The 24,775-nt window shown below is 50.4% G+C and overlaps 1 protein-coding gene across 4 annotated transcripts; it reads right to left on the bottom strand.

Annotated features, from left to right (window-relative positions):
• On the bottom strand, positions 1–24,646 carry PPCDC (phosphopantothenoylcysteine decarboxylase). 4 transcript variants are annotated; one of them, XM_025918831.2, is made up of 6 exons: positions 24,512–24,646; positions 19,982–20,193; positions 5,847–5,942; positions 4,843–4,971; positions 988–1,156; positions 1–571 (listed from the first exon to the last, which is right to left on the bottom strand). In XM_025918831.2, exons 2-6 carry the CDS (start codon positions 20,117–20,119, stop codon positions 486–488), a joined length of 618 nt encoding a protein of 205 aa, XP_025774616.1. In that variant the 5' UTR covers positions 20,120–20,193; positions 24,512–24,646; the 3' UTR covers positions 1–485. The 4 variants fall into 4 exon arrangements, with proteins under 4 accessions (XP_025774616.1, XP_086567364.1, XP_086567363.1 ...); XM_086711238.1 differs by lacking the exon at positions 4,843–4,971; XM_086711237.1 differs by lacking the exons at positions 19,982–20,193; positions 24,512–24,646 and adding an exon at positions 17,790–18,089.
• Positions 24,647–24,775: the final 129 nt, after the last annotated feature.

Genomic DNA, 24,775 nt, shown 5'->3' with positions numbered 1-24,775 from the left:
TAAAAGTCACTCTTCTTTATTCCCCAGTACCCCCGATCTCACAGCATGGTCTGTGGAGAAACTCGGCATCTTGCCAACTTACAGGCTTCCCTGACTCTCTGCATGGCAGCTGGGCACCCCACCAAGGAGCTGAAGCGGCTCCCCTGCACGATGCAGAATCAAGGTTTCTCAGTCCTCCCTCAGTCCCCTTCCCAGAGCACAGGGCCACACAGCAGCAGCTTGCTATGCCTATCCCAGGAGAAGGTGGGGAGGGGCCCAGAATGCAGCCATCTCTTAGTTGGAAAGAAGTTGGGACCTGGGCCTTTGGTCTAATTTAACCTGAGGCAAGTGAGGCCCCTGGGGAGGCTCTGGAGCAGGCCCAGGCTACACCCCTACTCAGTAAACCCAGAAGTCTTCACCATATTTTGCCGATGTCCATCTTCTTCATAGACTTGGCCTGAAAACACGCAGGGTACAGAAGGATACAAACAACAGAAATCCCAGGTTCAGCTCTGCTGAGAGCCGCCACGACAGAAGAGGACTTCTTTCACCTTGTCCACAATGGTGCCCACCTCAGCCATGGCCCCTAGACCTAGAGAGCAAAGTTCTGCTGTGGCCTGCAGACCGAGGCAGGGCCCATCCCCCACCCACCCTGCTCAATGCCCCCCCGAGTGTTCCACCCAAAGCCCAAAGCCTTGAAGGCCAGAGCCACCTCTACATGAGCCAGACCCATCAAATCCCTTCCAAGGCACCCCCAGGACAGGACCCAGTAACAGTTACAGGAGCATCATGACTGTATATGGGCTGCGTGCCAGGGACAACGCAGGCCCTTTACAAACACTACCTCGTTTAATCTTACCAACTCTGAGAGGAACTAGGACTTCCATTTCCCAGATGAGAAAGCTGAGCTCACAGAATGGTTTTACCCAAGGTCACAACACACTGGGGTGTGACCCCAGAGCTGAGCCCTTCTGCGACCCTGGGCTGTGAGCCTGGCCAGATGCCCACCTTCATCTCCACACACCAACTTCTTGGCCACACAAGGAATCTCCACATAGCCGAAGGCCTTGAGCAGGCCCACCTGCTGCGCGGTGACAGGATGCTCCCACATGGCGGTGTTCATTGCCGGGCAGAAGAGCAGGGGCTTTCGGCAGTCCCAGGCCCGGATGACACAGGTCTGTGAAGAAGGGCCGGAGTGGGGCAGGTGGGTGCCTGCTGCTCTGGACTCCCAAATCCTACCCACCATCCTCTGGGTTGCAGCCAGCTTGGGATGACCGGGTGACACTTGTCTGTATCCCCCTACCTCGAATCTCCTCACCCTCTCCCTCTCTCCACAGGTGCTGGCACAGGGCCTGACACACAGGAGGTCCTCCAACACTCGCAATGGCCCAGCCACCCCCACGCAGACCTCCACTCCTATGCAGAAAGGTGCCTCTGAGCCAAACCACAAGGCTTCTCCACTGTGGGACACACACCACAGACAGAAAGCAGCCAGGTGAGCAGAAGTCAAGCTTCACAGTTACCTCCCAAAGCGAAGGCTCAGACCACTCATCAGGTGTGGCTCACCTACCCCAACACAGGCTCTACTTCGAGGCTGACTAGAGTTGGGCAATGAGAACACCTGCCACGTGACAAAAACTCTCATATGTATTATCCCATGCACCCTCACCACAACCCTGCAAAGAAGGTGCTGTCCTGTTTCCCAGATGGGGAAGCTGCACTCCTCACAGTCCCACGGAGACAATGATCCGGGGCATGAAGGTTTGCACGCCACCCAGTGTGATCCTCCGCCGAGGCCATCCCGCCACGTGCATGCCAGAGCAGCTGTGAGAGGGACCCACCGGCTCAGTGAGTTGCAGAATCACACAGACCTTGGTTCAAATCTTGGCTGTGCTATGTACGATTACTGCTAGCCGTGGGAACCTGGATGAATAATTTAACCTCAGGAGTCTTAGCTTCCTCTCTGCAAAAGCTCACTGGATGGTTGTGAGCACAGAAGGTGAACATGCTTAAGGCTCTTCACACAGGGCCTGGCCTCAAGTATGGGCTCCAGAAACAGTAGCTCCTGTGATTACTACAGGCACAGGCTCCCTGGACCAGGTGCTGCCTGGGAGAGAAATAAGCTTTGGGGCCCGCAAAAGCGTGCTCCCCTGGGCCCTCACTGCTCCAGCACCTCCTTCCCAGCTGTGGGCCCCTTGGGGAGACAGTGGTCAACACAGCCCTTCCCTGAAGCGCAACCCATCTGGTAAAAGATGGGGGAGTCCAGAAGACAATGCCGTGAACAGGCCAGAGCTGATGCCTACCCCTCTCAGTGCCCCTGCCCCCTCCTGGGGATAGGAAGGAAGTGGGACAGCACACAGCCTCAGGATCTGGCTGCCTGTGTAGTCCCAGACACCAGTGTCTGTTTCCCACCAAGTCCTCCCAATTTGGCAACTGGGCTGAGTGGACAGTTTCAGTCACACTTCCTCTTGGCCCCGTGCCACCTGCCGCTTCTGCAAAAGTCACGAACATACCTAGAAGAGCCCCCTGAGTGTCAAGTACAGTGGGGGCTGGGCTGGGGTTTCTGAGTGTCTTCAAAGCAAAGCACACCAACAGAGAAGAAACCAGTATGTCCGTGTCTCATGCCTCTGTAGCTTTCCCACCTCATCTCGAAGCTCAGTGCTTCCTGGACAAACCACAGCTCCTCTGAACCTTCTGGCAGCAGGAGGGATGAAAGGAGGTGTCAGTTCCTACAGTCACATCTGTTTGGCCAGTGCTGTGTTCAGTACCTCAGGCTCTGCCCCTGAGAACCCACCTGGGTGGAGAGAAGGCCTAGATTCTGATCAGGAGGCCAGCTCCTAGTTGACTGGTGACCCAGGGAAGTCACCTCCTGTTTCTAGATCTGCTTAGATATTAAAAAAAAACAATTTTTTTTTAAGTAATCCCTACACCCAACGTGGGGCTCAAACTCGACCCTAAGATCAAAAGTTGCATGCTCTGCAGACTGAGCCAGCTAGGTGCCCCTCTGCTGGGCTATTTAGCACACAGAAGGGGCCGGGGCCCACGCAGGTGAGAAGGCGGATGGAGAGGCACAGCACCCAGGCCAAGGGCCTAGAGGCCTGGTGCACAGGTCACAGGTCACAGGTAGCATGCTGCTCTAAAGGCCCCACAAGTTCTGGGTCCTGGAAAAGGGACAAGGTCTGAAGGAAGGGGGCAGCAGGGTGATCTTTTCAGGGATAAAAGGACAAAATATCTTCTGAGTGAGGACAGAGCCACAGAGCAAGGATGATGACAATTTAAACTTTATGAGATTTCTAATTGCCTGAAATATTTGTGTGTTCAAGTGAAACCTTTTGAGGCAAAAAAAAAAAAAAAAAAAAAAAAATTCCTGGGGGAACATATTACATTGCTCAGCCAACTCGGGAGGAGGGAACCCCCAAGACTTCAGGGAGTAGGGGCAGCTCTGATGAAAAAAAAAAAAAAGGAAGCAGCACTTTGGAGAGGCAGAAAGGAGCCCTCGGAGAGCCAGCCCAGCCCAGGGCATGACTCCCAGAGGCCAGTGTGTTTCATCCCACCAGCTAGTGCTGGCCAGCCAGTGGGAAGCCCAGAGGTCACACACAGCCCAGACCCACTGAGATGAAAGTGGCCAAGAGCCTCACCTGCTCCTACTGCCCGGTCAGCCATGCACCAGCCCCACTGGGAAGCCTTCCTGATAACACTGCCCCTAGGCTCGCCCCTCTCTCTACTCCCCTACCCCTGCTCCTTGCCACACAATCTGTGTGTTGCTCTTCTTCTGGTCATCCTGTGCTCTTATTCAAATGATGCTTCAGTCACTAGCAGATTCTTCGAGAAGTGCCTTATGCACCCATCAACAAGCATACAAGGAGACTAAGTTCCTGTCTGACCACCAAAAACTTTGGCCCAGCTTATCACATTAAACTCTGAAAAACTCTTTGCTCTTTGCCAAAGTAGAATAATTACCTCGTACATACAGTATTCACTGAACACTTACTATATGCCTAGAACTGTGCAAAGTGGTGACTCCACTGTCAAAGGACCGATTGGGGTCATTTAAGGCTGTACCACACACCAGAGCACATTCCCTTCTCACCTGTACGGGTAACCAAAAACCCTCTCCTTCCAGACTGAGAGCTCCAAGTGTCCTGTGGGTCCCTCAGCACGGGCCGGCTCATGATAGGGAAAAGCTCAGTGCACAAGGGAAGTGGGTAACAATGGAGAGGGAGGAGGGGAGAGAGATCACACACCTAGCTCCTCCCAGGATGATCACATAAACAAGGCCTTTAAGGACAACAGTTCCCTGGAGGTCCCTTAGGCCTAAGACAATCCCCACTTTGTGTAGCTGGACTTCTGTTCCTCTCCTCCACCATCCACCGGCTGGCACCTCTCACCCTTGCTCCTCTCTTCCTCTCTAAGTTTTCCAGAACATACAGGAAAACCGCATTTCTGCGGCCAATGCTACAGGAGAGATAAGTGTGCACAAGAGATCCATGAGGAAGTAAACACTCTTATCAGATTGCACATGTGGATGTCCAGATCCTGGGGAGAAGGCAGAGCTAAGGGGGACAGGCAATGGGGCCAGGCAGGGAGACCAACGGACGAGCATGTGGAGGGTAGCCCGTGAACGAAGGACAAAGTGTCAAGGGGCAGGTGAGAGGTGGATGCCCTCAGAGAATACATACAAGCTGAGTCCATCCATGTGCCCACTTGCCGGAACACAGGTGAGACCAGGTGGAGGGCAGGGGGTCCAGGGGGCAAACCAGCCCACCATAAAGAATTCCAAGGCAAGAATCCCATACAAAGGCAGTCCTGCAGCTCAGCAAACTGGGAGTGAGGCCCAGGGAGGAAGAAAGCAGAATCACTCACAAGCAAGTTGTCACATATACCACTGGCCACCTTCCCCAGGGTGTTGGCATCAAGAGGAGCCACCAGCATGAGATCTGCCCACCTCCGCAGGTCAATGTGGAGAACGGGGTCGGATCGGCACTTCCACATCTGGCAGAGGGAAGGAAATGGGGTCACTGAGCTAGCTACTCTCTCAGCATGGAGGGAGGATGCCGTGGGGGGGCAACGCAGGCCAGGTGCACTAAGTCAGAAACCGAGGAAGACCACCTGAGCACCCCGGCCCGAGTCCACTGCTGTTCCTCTCATAGCTAAGCTGGTGAGCACCGGCTGTGGAGCCAACCGCCTGAGAGAAACCAGGCCTGAGGAAACAAACGCCCCTTGTCTCTCCAAGCTATTCCCTTTATGGTTTGGTTTTCAAGAGAACTGACATCTGGCAGGGAACTCCTGGCCTGTCTGCTTGAGGCGGATGCTTGGGGTGTCCAAGCCAGTGGAAGGGCTCTGGGGCGGTGAGAATGGAGGGGGTGGGGTGGAGAAGACAGGCCAGCCAGAAATGTTCTAGGCTGAGAATGTTTAAAAATGCCTGGCAGGGCACCCCTGTGAGGCCCACACTCGACGTCTGGTGAATCGGCCGGTGCCCGCCCCTCTGCGGGAGAGGAGAAGCAGAGCCCAGTGGCCGTGGGAAGTGAGGCGCTCTCGACAGGCCTACACTGGGAGCCACGTGGACAAGGGTGGTGGGAAACAGAGCTCCTCTGTGGTTTCATCAGCCCAGATAAGTACAAGGACACTCCACCTCAGGCACAGGGCCAAAGCTGAGCTCTGCCTGGGGTGGGAGGAGACTTCAGGCCTCCCGCAGGCCAGAAGCTAGACAGATGTTTTCCTCATCGCCTCTGCCCAGAGGGCCCTGACCACTGACTTGAGCCCAGCCTGTCTGCTCTGGCCACCAGGACTATGAACTGCAAGGAGGACACTCCTGTCCCGTTGGTGGAAACACGATGGAACTCAGCCCTGGGGCCCCCAACACTGACCTCCCATTCATCAGCGTCGCTGTAGAGAGTGACAGGAATGTCCTGGGGGCTGTAGAAATGTTTGGCTCTCTCGGTGGTGACCACTGCTACTTCCAGCTGTCACCAAGAAAAAAAATAGAGGCGGGGAGAGAGAGGGAAAGAAAACTGTTACCAGAGCCACAGGCCTGGATGCCACACGGGGCCAGGCCAGGCAAGTGTTTTCTTCAGGGCCTGGCTGTGGAGACTTCTCCCTCCTCGGCAGGGAGCCCCATGTTTGCATAGCTACTTCCGCTGTCACCCAAAGGTCAGGCCCCACCAGATGTGGCTGTTTCACTTCCCTATTTGAGGGGCTGCCGAGGAATGAGTCACCAACTGCCCAGTGCATATAAAGCTGCAGGCTCCTGCCACTCAGGCAGAAAGACAGAGGCAGCGGGGAAGGAATGCAGGGCAAGAAGGCCGCAGAAGGCAGGAGGGGCCACTTCAAAGAGGCTCACAGGTCCTGAGCTCTAATCCACACCGCAACCCTGCCCTCTGCAGGCCAAGGTACCAGGGAGCCGGGGCCTGGCTTGCAGTGGCTGCATCCAAGCCCCAGAGAGAAAATAGGCGGTCGGTCCCTTCTCTACTTCTAGGAACCAGGCCTCGTGGGCGCTGGTTGCAGACAGACTCCAGGAAAACCAAACCTGGAAGTGTGCCCTTCACTCATGGGGCAAAAATGAAGTTCACCTCCACACTACTCACTCACAAGTAATTAATAAAGCAAACAAGGTGGGGGGGTGGCTAAGGTGCTCAGAACAAACGGTTGTGAGAAACAGCACACGTAGTGTGGACAGCGCTAGACCAGTTGCCATCATTTGTAAAATGAGATGTTAAACTAAGACGGCACAGTAAAGGGGCTCAGAAGCGGCTGGGAGGCGAAGGAGATATCTCTGGGGGACATTTATCCAGGAGAGAGAAGAGTCAAGGGTGACAAGGGCAGGATCATCAGCTGACCAGAACAGGAATCACGTATGGCATGCAGGCCAGATCCAGCCTACAGACATGCTATTTGGCCTGCATGAGGTTATAAACATTTTTGAGCCAATATATACAAATCGGGAGATTTCACATAGAAAATCCAATTTCCTGGCTTCTCTTGAAAACTAAAAGCTCTGGCACGGCCCAGCCCACATTCCTACTTGATAATGGTGGTACTGCAGGTATCGTGTAACGGCCACCTCTCGGAATGGGACGTGCCCGTGCCAACTCCAGTCCCCCAACCCTCCCTACCGTGTCACTGAGGCCCCCCTCATGCTTCCTGCCTACCAAGCGACAGCATTCTGCATAGCATGTAAGAGCAAAGCCGGCAGCAGGCAGCAGAAGTCTCAGAGAGACAGAGTGCACAACTTCAGAAGGTCTGCCGCTCCTAGCTCTGCTGGAGAGCTCTCAGGCGTGTCCGTTCTCTCTCACTCCCCTTAGAACCTAGCATCCCCAGAACCTGCACAAAACCTCGGTGACCTCTTTATTTATTTCTTTTTTTTTATTTTTTTCAACGTTTATTTATTTTTTTGGGACAGAGAGAGACAGAGCATGAACGGGGAAGGGGCAGAGAGAGAGGGAGACACAGAACCGGAAACAGGCTCCAGGCTCTGAGCCATCAGCCCAGAGCCTGACGCGGGGCTCGAACTCACGGACCGCGAGATCGTGACCTGGCTGAAGTCGGACGCTTAACCGACTGCGCCACCCAGGCGCCCCTCGGTGACCTTTTTAAAGGTCATTTAAACCAAACTCCCACTGAGCACTGGAGCCCTTTCTAGGACAGCTCTGAACAAGATGGCAGTGGGGCACCTGGGTGGCTGAGTCAGTTAAGCATCTGACTCTTGACCTCAGCTCGGGTCTTGATCTCGGCGTTGTGAGTTCAAGCCCCACGCTGGGCTCCACGCTGGGCATGAAGCCTACTTAAAAAAAAAAAAAAAAAAAAAAAGGCAGATGAACAGGGCTGCCATCTGTCCACAGAGCTCAGCCCATGGGCCCAGCACAGATAGGGAGAGCAGAGGGAGGCAGAATGGTGCTGAGACTCTCAAGACACAAGACAGTGACAAGGTAAGTTATGGGAATGGTAAGTCAGAGGTAACCAGAAGAAGAATAGGCAACTTTCAAACCACCAGAAGAAAGCTCAATCTATATGATAAAGGAGAGAAAAGAGAAAACAAGAAGCAGAGGACACGTGACAAGTAGAAAGCATTAAATAAGATGGCAGAAGTTTAGCCCTAATAGAATAGTAATATATAATAAGCTAAGTTCTCTGATCAAAATGCAGACTCTCATATTGGAGTTTTAAAATTAATCAATCACATCAAAAAAGACACATTTAAAACAAAAGGATATATTGGGGTGCCTGGCTGGCTCAGTTGGTAAAGCATGCCGATTTGATTTCAGCTCAGGTCATGATCTCCCAGTTCTGGAGTTCGGGCCCCATGTCGGGTTCTGCACTGACAGCACAGAGCCTGCTTGGGATTCTGTCTCTCCCTCTGCCCCTCCCTACTCGTGCTCTCTCTCAAAATAAATAAATAAAACATTTTTAAAAATTAAAAAAAGAATCGGGGCTCCTGGGTGCTTCAGTCAGTTAAGCATCCGACTCTTGATTTTGGCTCAGGTCATGATCTCATGGTTCACGAGATTGAGCCCCACATCAGGCTCTGCACTGACAGTGTGGAGACTACTTAGGATTCTCTCTTTCTCTCTCAAAATAAGTAAATAAACATTTTTTAATTAAAAAATAAAAAATAAAATCTTAAAAAAGGATACATAAATGTTAAATAAAAGAATAAACTTTCAGTTAAATAATGTGGATTCAACTTTGCTCCCTCCCAAAAGCCCAACTAAATAAAAGTAAAGGGATTTTTTTAATGATATAAACCAAGAATGAAAAGAGGACCAAAAAATAAAAAAATGAAAATGAAAACAAACAAACAGAAAAAAAAACCCAGAAACCAGCAGTTAAGACATGTCAACACTCTGGAAGATCAGATGAGATCAGATGAGATCAGATGCTAATGTTTTTTTATGAACATTCAGGGAACAACAACAAAAAAAAGCCTTGGAAATTAAAATTATAAACAGGAAAATAAAAAACTCAATATAAGTTTAGAAGAAATCTTCCAGAAAGCTGAACAGAAAAGATAAAAAAAAAGATGGGTAATGTTAGAAAAATAGATGAGAAGGTCAGAGGATCAATTCAAGAGGTCCAAAATCTGAGTTCCAGAAAGAACAGAAAAATGGAGGTGAGAAAATTATGAAAGAAATTAAAGGAAACTTCCCAGAACTTAAGAACTCAGAGGTGGGAGACAGCTCTTCTGCCTGCCCGGTGTTTGGTGAGGCTCAGGCGACCTGGAGTAAAAGTCCCTGGTACCCACTGAGTGTCTGCCTACGGAGCCTGAGCCCACATCAGCTCTTCTGGAAGCCACATCCTCCTGCTGACATATACGGAGTTTGCAATCAGCAAACTCAAAAGAGTTTTTCTCACCCCTGTTGCTGCTAAACCACAAACCCCAGCCTATAAGTGCACAGCTACTTTTCTGGTCCGTCACGCTTCCCTGGTAAATCCCACTTTCCAGAGGAGGCCCACAGAGAGTTCCTAAGATCTCAGTCCTCTTAGCACCACCATCAGGAGCCCCGCTGAGACATGAATCCAAATCCTGAACATAAGGTCAAGAGAAAAGCTCTTCCACAAGGTCCACAAGGTGGGGGTGAGAGATGATGGGAAAGAATAAAAAACGGATCCTTTCTGGGGCAACTGGGTGGCTTATTCGGTTAAGTAACCAATGCTTGATTTCGGCTCAGGTCATGATCTCATGGTTTGTGGGCTCAAGCCCCACATCAGACTCTGCACTGTGACAGTACAGAGCCTGCTTGGGATTCTCTCTCTGCCCCTCCCCTCCCCTCTCTCTCAAAATAAATAAATAAACTTAAAAAAATGTTTAAAAAAAAAAAGGAATATTCCAGTTCATCCTCTATCCTGAAATACAGAAAGCAGCTTCCTGAAGATCTAGTTCCCCTACTTTCCCTAACTCCCAAACTGCCTGCCAGTTCTCAAGTGAGGACCGTGCCAAAGGCCAGCCTTCAGAAACGTTCCCAATTTGGTAATGGCCCTGTTCTGGGGCTCCCTCCTCCCTCTCAGCTACGCCTACATCCCCACTCACGGTTTGAGCCCTGCCTTCCCTGGCCCCTAGGGAGTTCTGACCAGGGGGCCAGGTAAGCCCCAGCATGAATTATTCCTCTGAGCTCCTCCCCCAGTCTCTAAATCAATTCCTTCTCTGGCTACCCTCCCAGGTTACATAGTCATTGTCAGGGAGCGTCCCGGGGTCAACGTCTTTACCTCAAATGAAGAGAATGTGATGAGCCAACCTTCTCCTTGCCCGTCCCCTGACCCCACTGAAGCAGCTACCTCTCCTTGGCAGTGACCCTGACCCCCAGGCTGTCCAGCAGGCCCAGGCCAGTTTTTCTGGTTTTAGAAGGATGTCACTTGATCTGATTCATCAACCCCATGGGCTTTGTTCTTTCATTTTCATTTACTCTGCCAAATGTCCTAGGAGCCAAAGGCTAGGTCCTGGGTTTGCACACACTTTAAAAGAAAAAAAAAAAAAAAAAAAAAAAAGGACATGTTGGGTTACCTTCTGAAATACTAAATAACTCAGACTATTCACTCATTCACCCTGACCTTTCTCCTAGCAAATGCCAAGGAGCCCTGGAGGGGCAGGAACCCTCTTTTCTCTTACACCCTCCCTGGGTCCTGGTAGAAGTAGGGCTGGGATGAAAACAATCTCCCCCACATTAGAGAGTTCCTGAAAGGCAGCTCTGTGCTTGGTCCCCTAGTGAGACCCTGCCAAGAGTTTTTATATCTAATATTTAAAACCTGAACTTCTTTGTGTGATGCGATTGAGGTTTGGCCAGACTTTATTATATAAGCTGTCTGCATTTTGCCTGGCATTTACAGAGTTCCTTCCTGAAACCAGTTGGCAAGTCTAGTTTCCTTTTCTCTGCTGAAGGTATGTTAGCAATCCCATCTGGGGTTCCTGGAGAGTCAGAGAGGGGAAATGGAAACAGATTTTGGGATGAAACCTCCACTTTGACTTTTAGGCCCCGAGTCTGGCCCAGGCTGCCTCTGGGGCAGACTACCAAAGGATCTTGGGAAGCAGCACTGTCACGGCCATAGGTTGAGACAAATCCCATGGCCTGACTTTTCCCCTCCAATCCCATCTCTGGCCTCTACCTATAACCAGGAGCCAGCAGCACCCCCTCCCCAAGTTCAGACAACCAAAGATGTTTCTGAACCTAGTCCAATGTCCCCTGGGAGGCCAAACTGCCCCAGTTGAGAATGACCACGCTGCAGGATTATTCAACAGAACTCTGCAGCGATAGAAACATGTCATACCTGTGCTGTCCCCTATGGCAGTCTCTGGCCACATGTGGCTACTGAACATTTGAGGTGTGGCTAGAGTGACTGAGGAACTAAAGTTTTGGTTTTATTTAATTTTAATAATTTAAATTTAAATTTGAATGTGGCTAGTGGTTACTGTATTAGATAGCACAGCTCTGGCATATAGAAGTAAAGGAGAGACCCAGTGGGAACCCCCAGCTGAGTGGCCCCAAAAGAGCAGGTGTTTCTAGTAGGGCGTGTGATGATGGCTCCACAGGAGGCTCTAAGGATTCTAAAGTGGAAGCACCTGCCATGATTTAACCTGCAAGGTTTGGTGGCTCAGGCCTCTGGGCTGACACACACAGCAGAGACTCTGACACTGAGCTGACCGATGTTGACACTGGCAGTGCCCAGGGCCTGGAGAGCAGCCAAAAAGCTGACCCAAACCTGAGCATGGGGGCGGGGGTGGGAGGGTATACTCTAGGAAAAAGGACCCTTGGTGCCCAGAGCAGTTAGCACATAGGGTGGGGAGCTGTGGCAGTGGCGGCCTCATTAACAAATACCCCAGAGTGTTCCGGTTGGCTGAGTGGGTGTCCCAACTTATAATGTTCCAGCTCATAATGATGCCTTGACTTGTCAAACATTTACTGAGTCTACTATATACATGGGGGCCAGGTGGGGGGAGGTGGTCTTGGGCGAATCCCCTTCCTCTCTGGCCTCGGTTTCCCCTTCTGAGCCATGAGCCATTTAAACCACATGGCCTTCAGGGGCCCATCCAGCTCACTATGCTGTCCCAGCCCTCTTGTGGCCCTTGTCCTTTCCCACCAGGCTCTGGGGGTGGGGGGGGAAGCCATTCTCTCCTGGGCCTCCCTGTGGGCCTCCTGGGGGAGCTGGTGTTCTGGTCTCACCAGCCCTTCCTGCCATTCAAGTGAGACCAGGCTGCCAATCCCTCTGTGCCCTTCCCCAACTACAGAAAATTCTCAAGAACAGAACTTGAGAGGCAGACTGCAGAGCTGACTCCCTGGAGGAGCGGGCCAAGGACGGAAGGGGCTGGCCAAACCAGCAGAAGCCCAGATAAGCGCCTCAGACCACTGCTATTGAACACACCCCTTTCCACAACACTACCACAGAGCAGGCAGGTGGGCCCTGCCCAGAAAGAAAGGAAAACCTCAAACCAGGTCCTGTTTCTCCTGCTTCCTTTCCTCAGCGAGCATTTAAAGAAAAAAAAAAAAAAAAGCATACAGTTACAAAGAATGTTCCATAATATTCCCACTAAGAGTCCCACTGACTTTAAAAATAAATATACACAGAGGTTAGAAAATTAAGATTGAACACAATGATACCAAATGTGAGTCTCCTTTCCTGCCCCCTTTTCTGCACAAAGGTAACTACCTCCAGAGGAAAATCTGTAGGCAGTAACTCAGATATGTGAACATATAAAAGGAACCAGACAATACGCCAGCGGTCAGCAAACTTTTTTCTATAAAGGGCCAGATACTATTTTCGGTTTTGTCACAACTACTCAACTCTGTAGTAGCAAGACTGCAGTCACGGGCAATACTTAAACAAATGTGTGGCTGTGTTCCAATAAAACGTTAAGGACACAGAAATTTGAATTTCACGTAATTTTGTGCTCTCAAAATATTCTTTAAAAAATTTTTTAACCACTGGAAAATATAAAAACCATTCCCGGCTCACAAACCATACAAAAGCAGGTAATGAGTCCAGATTTGGCCTGTGGCCCATGGTTTGCTAACTCCTGTACCAAACTGATTTCATTTCTATCTTGAGGACAGTCCCACATCAACACAGAGATCCAGCCATTGTTCTGAAGGGCGCCTGTCATCCACTGTGAGGCTGCACCAAAGCTCTCTCTCTCTCCTTGGATGTTTTGTTTCCACTTTTATTTTTATTTTAAAATTATAAACAATGCTACAATGAACATCCTCCTACATATGGTGAATTTTGGCACACTATAGGATTCAATCCTACAGGTGAATCAAGAGCTATGAACTCTTTTGACCTCTCCAGACACTGTCAAATGGTCCTCCAGAGAAGCAGAATTCACTTCATCCTGCACGTGAGTGGGAACTTCTTCCCCTCACCCTTGACAGCCCTGAATGTCCTGACAGGCATTCTAGAAACGTAACCTTCTCTAAGCCCAAGGCCTGCCAACTCCCCAAATGGCAGACTCTCTCCACCTTTAGAAATCCCCTGCCAGAGGTGCCTGGTGGCTCAGTCAATTGAGTGTCTGACTCTCTCAGGTCATGATCTCATGGTTCGTGAGTTCGAGCCCCGTGTTGGGCCCTGCACTGATGCTGTGGAGCCTGCTTGGGATTCTCTCTCTCCCTCTCTCTCTCTGCCCCTTCCCTGCTTGCATGTGATCTTTCAAAATAAATAAACTTAAAAAAATACTAAAAAAAAAAAATTTAGAAATCCCCTTCCGGCTCCAGCCCTGCTGACTTCTGCCCTGGCAAAAGCTAAAGAGGTGTCTGTCTTCTCCCAAGTGAGAAGGGTGCTCAGACAGAACTGCAGCCCAATTAACATGACAATTATGGAACTGCAAAAGCGCCCTGAAGCTCCTGAATCCCAGGACCTTCTCCCAGGCTGCCTTCAGGTCCTATTCCTTTCTGCCCTCACATCTAGAACCTTCCACCACTAGTGCCAGAAGAGGCCTTGGAGACAGATCATTTTAGTACTCCCCCCCAACCCCTTCATTGCAGGGCTGAGAAAAATAGGGACATATGAAGACCTAAGTTGCCCAGAATCCTTTTGCTCAGCTGCCTCTCTTGAGGTACAGCTGACCCCCACTATCCAACTTCCCCGATCATATAAAGGCTCCAAGGCTTCTTTGCAAGGACCATTCTTCCTGAATGCTGGTATATGGGTCATGAGGCCAAATCCACCCCTCTCCAGCACCCCCTCACAATCTCCCTGGTCTGGCTCTAGCCATGCCTGGGCACACTGGTGAATCAGTAGAGGCATACCTTGGGATATGGTGGGTCTGGTTCCAGACCACTGCAATAAAGCAAATATCACAGTAAAACTTTCTTCGGTTTCCCAGGACATATAAAAGTCAGGTTTACACTGTAGTCTCTTACATGTGTAAGAGCATTATGTCTGAAAAAGCAACGTGCATATCTGCAGGACTGTGCTGTAGGAGTGCTGACAACACCGACTCCATATTGGACTCTCCATCTTGTTCATCCTGTGCAATGACCTCCCCGCAGATGCGTGTATGTACGTCCTGACCAGAATGCACGAAGGTTTGTTTGGACAGAGGGAGCCACTTGAGGTAACATACATATGACAGGCACACAGAGGGCATCACTTTAAAGCTTTTTTTTTTTTTTAGTTTATTTAGAGAGAGAGAGGCAGGGAGGGGCAGAGACAGAGGGAGAAAAAGAGAATCCCAAGCAGGCTCTGCACTGTCAGCACATAGCCCGATGCGGAGCTTGAACCCACGAGCCACAAGACCATGACCTAAGCCAAAACCAAAAGTTGGACGCTTAACCCACTGAGCCACCCAGGCGCCCCAGAGGGCATCACTTTAGAAAACCACCACAGAAGATCTGCGCACAGAGGGCACCACATTAGAAAACTACTCTGACCTCACCACAATGACCTGCACTCTATAGAAGCTGTGGATTAAGGTTCAGACTTTGCAGAGAATAGCTGCATAGTGCCTCGGTCATCATCTGCCCAACCTGCCTGCCCTCCTTATCCTGAATAAATCTCTATAAACGGTATGGAGTAGCTCAAAGTGCCTTCTCAGTCTGGAGGATACTTTATTCTCTCTCACCCACTTCTAACAATACCTTAATTAAAAGTACCCTATTGCTGGGGCACCTGGGTGGCTTGGTCAGTTAAGTGTCCAACTTCGGCTCAGGTCATGATCTCACAAGCTCGTGAGTTTGAGCCCCGCATCAGGCCCTGTGCTGACAGCTGAGCCTGGAACCTGCTTTGGATTCTCTGTCTCCCTCTCTCTGCCCCTCCCCCAGTCTCTCTCTCTCTCTCAAAAGTAAATTTTTAAAAAGCATCTTATTGCTAAAAAAGGCTAACTCATCTGAACCTTCAGCAAGTTGTAATCACTGATCACAGATCACCATAACAAATAATGGAAAAGTTTGAAATATTATAAGAATTACCAAAATGTGACATAAAGTGAGCAAATGCTGTTGGAAAAATGGCACCAGTAGACTTGCTCGATGCAGGGTTGGCACAAATTTTCAATTTGTAAGAAAACTCAGTAATGTACAAAGCCCAATTAAATTAAGTATACCTATAATTATGAGCCATGTCTGCAGACTCACTCAGCTCCCTGCACCCCACACTTCAGCTGCTTGTTTGCTGGTCAAACTCTAGCGATGCCCAGGGAGCTCAGAAAAGACCCAAGCATATGAATTCATGATGTAGGCAAAGGGCTGAGAAGGACCTTTCCAAGTGACAAAGACTGCTCCTGGGGGTGACCCAGAAAGACGGCAAAGGGGAGATCAGTACCATCAGGGAGTAAGGAGAGTGCGGGGGGTAGGACGAGGGGGAAAGCCACTGCATCAAGGCCAACACGAGGCAAGCAAGGATCCCCCTTTGGTTACCAAAACCTCACAAGGACTCCACCAAGCAAACCCAGGCTCTCTGGAGAGCTGTTCTATCTGCAGGAAGAGGTGAGAAGGTGGCAGGCCCCTCCACAGGAGCAGATGGACTGTGGCTCCCACGGCTCTTCCCACATGGGCTGTCTCTCACCAACCCAACAACCCCACCACGTGCCTGGCCCAAAGGACATGACAGCAAGGGGAAAGAAAAGGGTGAAGGAGAGGAAACACACACTGGTAAGTGCGTCCATGTGCCAGAAGCTGCACCCAGTTATTGGCACAAGATGAGAAACTTTTATTTCTATCCCTTCTTGAAGCCTTTACAAAAGCCTGAGGGGATGGGTGGCAGCAATCAGCTTTTTTTTTTTTTTAATTTTTTTTTTCAACGTTTATTTATTTTTGGGACAGGGAGAGACAGAGCATGAACGGGGGAGGGTCAGAGAGAGAGGGAGACAGAGAATCGGAAACAGGCTCCAGGCTCTGAGCCATCAGCCCAGAGCCTGACGCGGGGCTCGAACTCACGGACCGCGAGATCGTGACCTGGCTGAAGTCGGACGCTTAACCGACTGCGCCACCCAGGCGCCCCATCAGCTTTATTTTTTTTTTTTAAGTTTATTTTTTGAGAGAGAGAGCGAGCACCAGCAGGGGAGGGGCAGAGAGAGAGGGAGAGAAAGAATCCCAGGCAGGTTCTGCACAGTGTGGAGCTCAAACCCATGAACTTCGAGATCAAGAACTGAGCTGAAATCAAGAGTCAGATGTTTAAGAGTCAGATGCGTAACCCTTAACCAACTGAGCCACCCAGGTGCCCCACTAATCAGCTTTATTTTAATTTAATATTTATCTTTGAGAGAGAGAGAGAGAGAGAGTGCGAGCGGGGAAGGGGCAGAGAGGCAGACACAGAATCCGAAGCAGGCTCCAGACTCTAAGCGGTCAGCACAGAGCCCGATGTGGGGCTCGAACTCATGAACCACAAGATCATGACCTCAGCTGAAGTTGGGCACTTAACTGACTGAGCCACCCAGGTACCCCAATCAGCTTTATTTTAAATGAGAAAGGCAGGGGCCACCTGGGTGGCTCAATTAAGCGTCCAACTTCAGCTCAGGTCATGACCTCGAGGTCCATGAGTTCGAGCTGCACGTTGGGCTCTATGCTGACAGCTCAGAGCCTGGAGCCTGCTTTGGATTCTGCGTCTCCCTCTCTCTCTGTCCCTCCCTCACTCACACTCTGTCTCTCAAAAAGGAATAAATGTTAAAAAAAAAACAAAACATAAATGAGAAAGGCAGGCTCCAAGAGGCCAAGTCATGGAGTCCTCTCTCCTAGGTCAGTGCCCTTCTTGCTGCCTGACTTTCAGCTTCAACTCCAGCCAGAGAGGGAGAGCAAAGTTCCTGCTCCACACAAGGCTTGTCCCCACAGTGGGCCAGGCCAGAAGGCCTGGGGTGGACTGGAGAGCCTCCCCACTTCAGGCAACCCTTTCCTCACACCCCTGTAAATGCTGGCTGTGTGGGATGACAGGAAGCTGTGGAGTTGCCATTTCCTTCCGCTCTGAGGCTGCCCATCTGTTTCCTGGGATAGGACGCCCTGCCCCCACTCACCCCCAGTCCGGAAATTCACTTGCTCTGGGGCTATGGGAAAAGGGAACTGTATGGCTCCCTCCCTCCGGAGGGGGCAGAGGCTGTCACCGCTGCAACAACCCTTTCCAGGCCCCAGGCCTCCCCCCCATTCCGGGTGTAGCTAGTCAGCTGTACCAAAGGTGCTGCGCATGTGTCTGGGTGGGGGAGGCCACAGGTGGTGCTCTGGGCAGTACCAGCACCTGGCCTCAGAGCATCCATGAGACTCACCTCCCTTCCCCCTTCTGACCTGGCTGGCATCCCTGGCTGCCTTTCACTGCTTGTTCCGCATGAGGGGTGGAGTGAGGGGGTGACTTTCTGGGTAGAAGTTTGTGGAAAGTAAGAAGAAAAAAAATGAAAGATTTCTCACCCCTGCCTTCCGTGCTGACATGGTCATCTGCAGGTGAGCACTGCCCCCTGCTGGACACACTGGGTACATGCACCTGTGTCACACGTTAAGCTATGGGGCAGATACAAGGAAAAAGCACAGCCTGGGCCCCAGCAGTGTACACACAAAAGCAATGGGCAACAACATGAACAATATCAAAGGCAACCAATGATCCCATATCTTGGTCAAGATATGGTCAAACTCTAGTCAGGCTCCTATGTGTCCCTTTTTTGACTAGGGCCATCTTGGGGCCTGGTCCTTAAGAGCAAGATTCCCATTAAGTGGGTTTAGCCAGAATCCCCCACCCTCAATGTCTAACCAGCCTGGACAGCTCATCAGGCTCTTCATCCCTCAACAACCCCCCCCCCCCCCACCAGTGATTCATCACCCTGGCTTGCCTGCACCAAGAATCCTGTCAGGGCAGTGTAGCCAGAACCCTCCTTATTCCTGATGTTTCCTCTTAGTAATTTCCCATCCACTGCCCTCCACCTGGCTCCTTGCCTATAAATCCCCACTCTTCCTTGTATTTGTAATCAAAACCTAGTTCTATGCTGAGGCCTCTTTTCCCGTATTGTGATAGGTTTTCTGAACAAAATCTGTTTTTACCACTCTAACTACTGCCCATCTCTGGGTTTTTAAAAAAAAAAATTTTTTTTTTAATGCTCATTTATTCTTGAGAGAGAGAGAAACAGAGCATGAGTGGAGGAGGGGCAGAGAGAGAGGGAGACACAGAATCTGAAGCAGGCTCCAGGCTCCGAGCTGTCAGCATAGAGCCCAACGCAGGGCTCATGAGCCAAGCCAAAGTCGAACCCTTAACTGACTGAGTGACCCAGGCACTCCATGGTTTGTTTTTTTAAGTAGGCATCACGGCTAGCATGGAGCCCAATGTGGGGCTTGAACTCACAACCCTGAGATCAAGACCTGAGCTGAGACCAAGAGTTGGATAGATGTTTAATGGATGGAGTCACCCTGGTTTTTCTTTAATGCATCAAATGAGTTTGTTTGTTTGTTTGTTTGTTTGTTTGTTTTGAGAGGGAGAGATAGCATGCAACCCAGGAAGGGGCAGAGAGAGGCAGAGACAGAATCTCAAGCAGGCTCCACACTGTCAGCATAGAGCCCAACACAGGGCTCGAACTCACGAACCATGAAATCATGACCTGAGCCAAGACCAAGAGTCGGATGCTTAACTGAGCCACCCAGGTACCCCCAGTAGTTTATGTATTTTTAAGTAATTCTATGCCCAACCTGGGGCTTGAACTCACAACCTGGAGATCAAGAGTTGTGTGCTCTATCAACTGGCCATCCAGGCACCCCTCATCAAATGAGTCTGAAAAGGAACAGACTAAAGCCACAGGGGTTGAGGCAGGCCAGGAAGGCTTTCTTGTGAAGTATTTGTGCAGAATTTAGAGAGGCAGAGGAGCAGGAGGGCAGCACAGCCTGGCAGGGCCAGGCCAAAGCAAAGGCCATCAGGGTGGAGTATAGGCAGTGGGCGTTCAACAGAAAAATGTAGGACCTTAGATACTAGACAAGGAAATGAGGTTTTTACCTGCTGGCTTTCACACGGTCTAAAGCCTTGAACTTTCCCCACAGAAGAATCTGCCCCAGAAGCCCAATATATATAAAAACATAAAACTAATCAAAATTGAGGTACCCCTCCCCAGTACACTGTGGTGGCCCCTAGGCATCTCTGAACACATGAAGGAACAGTTTAAAACCAGAGCCACAGGCAATGGGGTACCCCTAAGGCTCCAGTGCATTTGGACTGACAGGACAGCCATGGTGTCTAACAAAGAGGAAGAACAGAGCTGCAGTGTTTGAGACGGAGTGGAAGCAGGGGTGGGGAGTCCAATGCAGCAAGGGGACCCGATGAATGTGCTACATTTCTGCAGCCAGCCTCCTCCCCCGCCAGAACCTCAGGGAACCAGGGTCAACATATGGGAACACAAACCCTCCACTAGCAAAGCATTCCTCCCCTCACGCTCTGTCCACACCTGCTAATCTAGCTCCGGATTATACTGGACTGTCTCAGGGACCCCCTACACACCAATGCACACAGAGGGCTTCCACAAACACCATTAACAAAAACCCCAAGCACTGCATAAAATGGGCTGGCTCCAGGTGCAGCAGCTCTCCCAGGCCAGAGGCTGCCATGCCCGTCTAATAAGGATACTCACGCCAGGAATGTCCAAAAGCCTAGACACCAGAAGAGGCAACTTCAGGGCTGCAACACTCCCAGTGACACCCACAAGGACACGAAACTGTCTCTTCGCCAAGGGTGCTGCATCTGCTGGACATGACGCACTTGATTCCATGTGGGGTCTAATAGCTTCGAATCCTGGGAAACTGCCAGGACTGGCCTCCAGAGGGCTCTATCAGGATTTAAAATCTAAAAGCAGAACAAGGGGTACCCACTTCATTCATATATTCGACCAAAATGTACAGAGTACCTAGGGCCAGATGCTGGGGTTGCAGAGGGGTCAGCAGTCCTGGCTGCTGGGAAAACACAAGTTAATGAGGTCAGATACCCTCACCAGACACAAGTCAGTCACCATGTAACACAGCCCAGTGCTGTGAAGAACATCTATACCGGGGAGTGCCTGTCCAGGAGTAACTGTCTGAGAAAGTCAGAGACCAAAAAAATGACATTCAGGGTGAGTCCTGAAGGACGAGTACATTTTCCAGAGACAGAAGAAAATAACTTTGCAAGAAGGAACCATCTCACAAAGGTGAAGAGGCCTAAGGAAGGCGGCAGGTTTGGGGAACAAGGAGAAGCTTAGTAATGAGGCTGAAGTGCGATGGGAGGTTGGGGGTAGCAGAAGGTAAGGTTACAATTAGGTCAAGGGCAGTGAGGGCCAGGGTGAGTTTTCACTTTAGAAAAACAGTGCTGGCGCCGACTGTGGAGGGGGCCCAGGACGCGGAGATTGGAGGAGGCTGGGCTGACTGAAGGGAGTAGCGGGATGGGACAGGTGCAGGGATGCCTGAGAGGTGGTAAAACCCTAGGCAACAAGGGGACTTGGGTGCTCCTGGCAGTTGAGAGATTGGCCTCTCTGTCACTGTCCCGGTATCTCAAACCCTACAAATCCAAGTCCAGGAAGAAACAAGCATAAAAGGGATGTTGGCCACCCCCATGAGACCAGCTGCTTAGTCTCTTCCTCTGGCCCTCAAATGTTGCCAGAAACCAGTGCCCACGATAATATGACTGATGGACACACCAAAACCTATATTCTACAAGCTGGGCCAGCAAAACGTACCTGCTCCATCAGGACAATCACTGAGGGACACTGAAATCTAGCACTGGGCAAAGGAATTGTGGAAAACATGCCACTGCCTTCAGGGAAGTGAGTTGAGAAGACAGGTGTCATACCTGCAATCATCTGAGATGGGCCCTATTCTGGGAGGCGCCTTTCTGGTGATCAGTGATTCAATTTGTTCATCTGTTTCCTTGCCTCTTCCTCTATACTTCTCCACCACCACTGCTGCCACCAGCAAGCTCCCTGCACTGTGACCAGGTCTAATTGTCAACCACCAGGCACCTGCTGGATGAATAATAAACTGCACCTTCTAAAGCAAGGTGGGGCACAGAAGTCTGGCTGATGAAGCAGGAGCCCTAAGCCCTGTCCATGGTTGGGCTCCCGAGCTGGTGCGTGAGCTCAGTTCTGGGTACTTCCCTCTGTGGACCTGTCTGTTCATCTGAAAAATATGGAGGTAGGACCAGGTGATCTCCTTCCAGCTGAAACTTGAGTCAATGTATAAAAGACAGCAGTGAGGACTCTCTGTAGCAGAGTCCTGGCAGATGCACTCAAAATGGGCAGAATCAGCAGCAAGAGGGGACACCAAGGCCAACTCCAAGGAGAAGCATCTGTGAGTCACGCAGTGGCTACCTCAGTGACTGCACACCCAAAGGGTCTTCCTCTTCACTCCACCGACCCCTTGGCTCCCTAGGGTCTCTTTGCCCAGTATTTGCCTTCGAGACTCAAGCACACACCCACATGAGCTGAGGATCATATTTGGGTCTATTATCCCACTCCTACTGGAAAGGTCTCCCAGAGGCCCAGACCCAGGGGTTAATCAGCAGGAGGTTAAGCACAGGCCAGTTCCCTAGAGCAAGACTCCTCCAAAGTTCCATTTGCCAGTAATTTCAATCTCTGCTCTACATCAGGGCCTCAGCCAGGGCCATGCTTGCCCAGAGCAGAACTGAGTCTACTCCAGGGCTTGGGGAGCCCTGTTAGCAACTGGCAAGGTCTAGAGGGCTTATCTGCAAGCTCCTTCCCAGGTCTAATCAGCACGCTGATTAGCACCCTCAGTAGGTGATGGAAACACATTTCTTGACTCTCCAGGGAAACCTACCTTCCAGATCTCAAACCCTGACACTGTCCCGCCCCAGCCAACTGGTGCCAAACCAGAGACTGAACTTTGTTTTGGCAGACCCTTAACGTCCTCTACATCAAGCTGATGATCATTCCCAAGGAACATGTTACTGAAAGTAATCAGCTAAACTTAGGGCACAAATGCATGTTGGCGACTTCAACTACTTCCTCACAGTTAGGTGGTATAGCCCGAGATTTACTACTTAGCCTGCTGAGCAAGTTTTGCTAAGGGCCAAAGCCTACCTACCTTTCTAGAAAAGTGTGTTCGTGTTGCAGGTTGGGGGGGGGCAGGTGTACTTGAGGAATAGAAAGTGGATAATTTAACCGTTTGAAGGCGAGGTCAAATTGGTTCAACCCAACAGTTATGTGAAGGGTGATAGCTGGCAGTTCTTTATGTTTACGCTCAAAAAAGATCAAATCCCAAACCAGTAGGCCCATTACTCTAGTTAGTTCCTGTTGGAACCACCTATTTACACAGCCAAGGTAGCTGTTGACAGTGCTTGATTCTTCTGAGCTTTGCTGGACTCATAGGAACTGTTGAGCAGCAGGAAGAGTTGGCAGGCAGAGAGGTTGTAGGGCTGAAGCCTATGATTACTGAGCCTCAAGCTCCCAGGACATCAGTCATGCAGGTAAGCCACAGCCAGAAAAATGGCAGGTTCTGTATCTACCCTTTAGAAAGACAGGGCCACAATAAAGAGCCTCGGCTTGTGGCAAGCTTGTGATGTGTAAGCCTCCTCTGTTGAGTGTAATTAGGGCAAAGTAAAGGTTTCAGGAACACCTGCCAGTCACAATAGGGGCATGTGTGGAGCCACACAGAACCAGGGCTAAAAAAAGGGCCAGAGAGTAAGAACCCTGCTCAACACAGGAACAGTGAGGGGCTGGAGCCTAGGACAAAGCAGAACCAAACATGGAGGGTTGGGGGAAAGGGAGCCAGGATGCCCTCACTGCTGGCTTCTGCTCTGGCCTTCTCCCCCACCAGTCAACACACTCTACTCTCTGCCCCCATAATAATGAACAACTTCTAGCTCCCCCAAATGTCACCCTGCTCCCAAACCCAAAGACATTAAAAGGCCACAGGGCACTTTAAATCCCTGGCTCCAACGTAAGGCAAGGAACTCAAGAGAGAGCTCAAGGGGCTGGCATTCTGCTAAGACTGCTCTTCTCGCTCACTAGAGGCAGGGATGCTTGACTCCGCAGCTTCTGAAATCCCATTTAGGCACTCCTGAAGCCCACGTGTTGGGGATATATACATATATTATATGCTACATTGTACATATTTTATATATATTTGTATTACATTAAACCATATGTAACATATTCACACACACACACGCTAGGAGCAAGGTGGTTACAGCCACTACAAGAGATGTGTGGGAAAAACCCTGCTCCCCAGACATTCACCACTTCCCCTACTTAGGAATGTCTCCTACTTATCCTCTGGTACAGGCTTCTAAACACTTCTAAAGACAGTAGGAAGTTTTCTTCTGGCAAAATTTAGCCTCACTCTAATTTTTAAATTAGCAATTTTAGGAGGATCTAGGGGATATAATTCCAACATGCCAAGGCTCTGCATTTTCTATTTTACTAACTTTTAAAATAAAGGGAACTGAGAGGCGCCTGGGTGGTTCAGTCGGTTGAGCACCCAAGTTCAGCTCAGGACATGATTTCACATCTCGTGAGGTCATGATTTCACATCTCGTGAGGTCATGATTTCACAGCTCGTGAGTTCAAGCCCCCCAAAGGGCTCTGTGCTGACAGCTCGGAGCCTGGGGCCTGCTTCGGATTCTGTGTCTCCCTCTCTCTCTGCCCCTAACCCACTCACATTGTCTCCCTCTCTCTCAAAACTAATAAATAAACACTAAAAATAAAAAATAAATAAATTAAAATAAAATAAAATAAAATAAAATAAAATAAAATAAAATAAAATAAGGGGAACCGATAGGGCACTAAATACATTTAGTTAAACGGCACTAAACAATCGCAGTGCAGCAAAAAGCAGGGGTGGGAACGCACAGATACAAATCCCCCCACTCCGGACTCGAGCCAGAAAGAAGTCCCTAATGCTCCGGCCCCACGGGCAGATAGGTAAATTCAGTCCCAAAGGTTCAACAGTCCCTACGCAGACATAGCGGCTAATCCACAGTGGCGAGCAGAGCTTCACCGGCATAGATAGGAAACTGAGGTCACACACACACACCTGCAGACCCACATCCTTCACACTCACACGCACGCGCGCAGGGACAGTAAGGTCACACACAAACAGTCGCAGATACACAATCAAGCGAAGCTCCTCGAACCTCCCTACCACCCGGCCAAGAGGACACAACCTCCAAGTACCCTGAGATTCCTCTCCAGCACCAGGCGCGTCTCGGGCAGCCCCAAATATCGCGAGATCTCAGCCGCCACTCCCGCCGTTTCCGCTTAGCAGGTAGTCTCACGAGAGCACCCGGCTGTCTACGTGCTCGCGCCGCCTTCTGGGAGTTGTAGTCTACTTCTCTGCCTTCTGGTAGTTGTAGTCCATTCGAAGGAATCCTTCCGCGGACGTCCGCTAGCTGTTTTTGATACTGCTGGTGCCAGCTGTTTTTGATACTGCTGGTGCTC

The sequence above is a fragment of the Puma concolor genome, chromosome B3 (assembly GCF_028749965.1).
Source record: "Puma concolor isolate L17-30 chromosome B3, mPumCon1.1.hap2, whole genome shotgun sequence".
Taxonomy (NCBI): Eukaryota; Metazoa; Chordata; class Mammalia; order Carnivora; family Felidae; genus Puma; species Puma concolor.
Note: the sequence above shows the minus strand (reverse complement) of the source record. Positions and strands in the feature narration are given on the sequence as shown.

Bases quoted from the DNA above. Each gene is read 5' to 3' on its own strand.
- PPCDC (XM_025918831.2), bottom strand. From the start codon at position 20,119: ATGGAATCAAGTGCGTCATGTCCAGCAGATGCAGCACCCTTGGCGAAG. The intron at 4,972-5,846 runs GTCAGTGTTGGG...TCCCTCTGCCAG, and splicing joins GCGACGCTGATGAATGGGAG to ATGTGGAAGTGCCGATCCGA. The intron at 1,157-4,842 runs GTGAGTGATTCT...CCTTCTTCACAG, and splicing joins GTATATGTGACAACTTGCTT to ACCTGTGTCATCCGGGCCTG.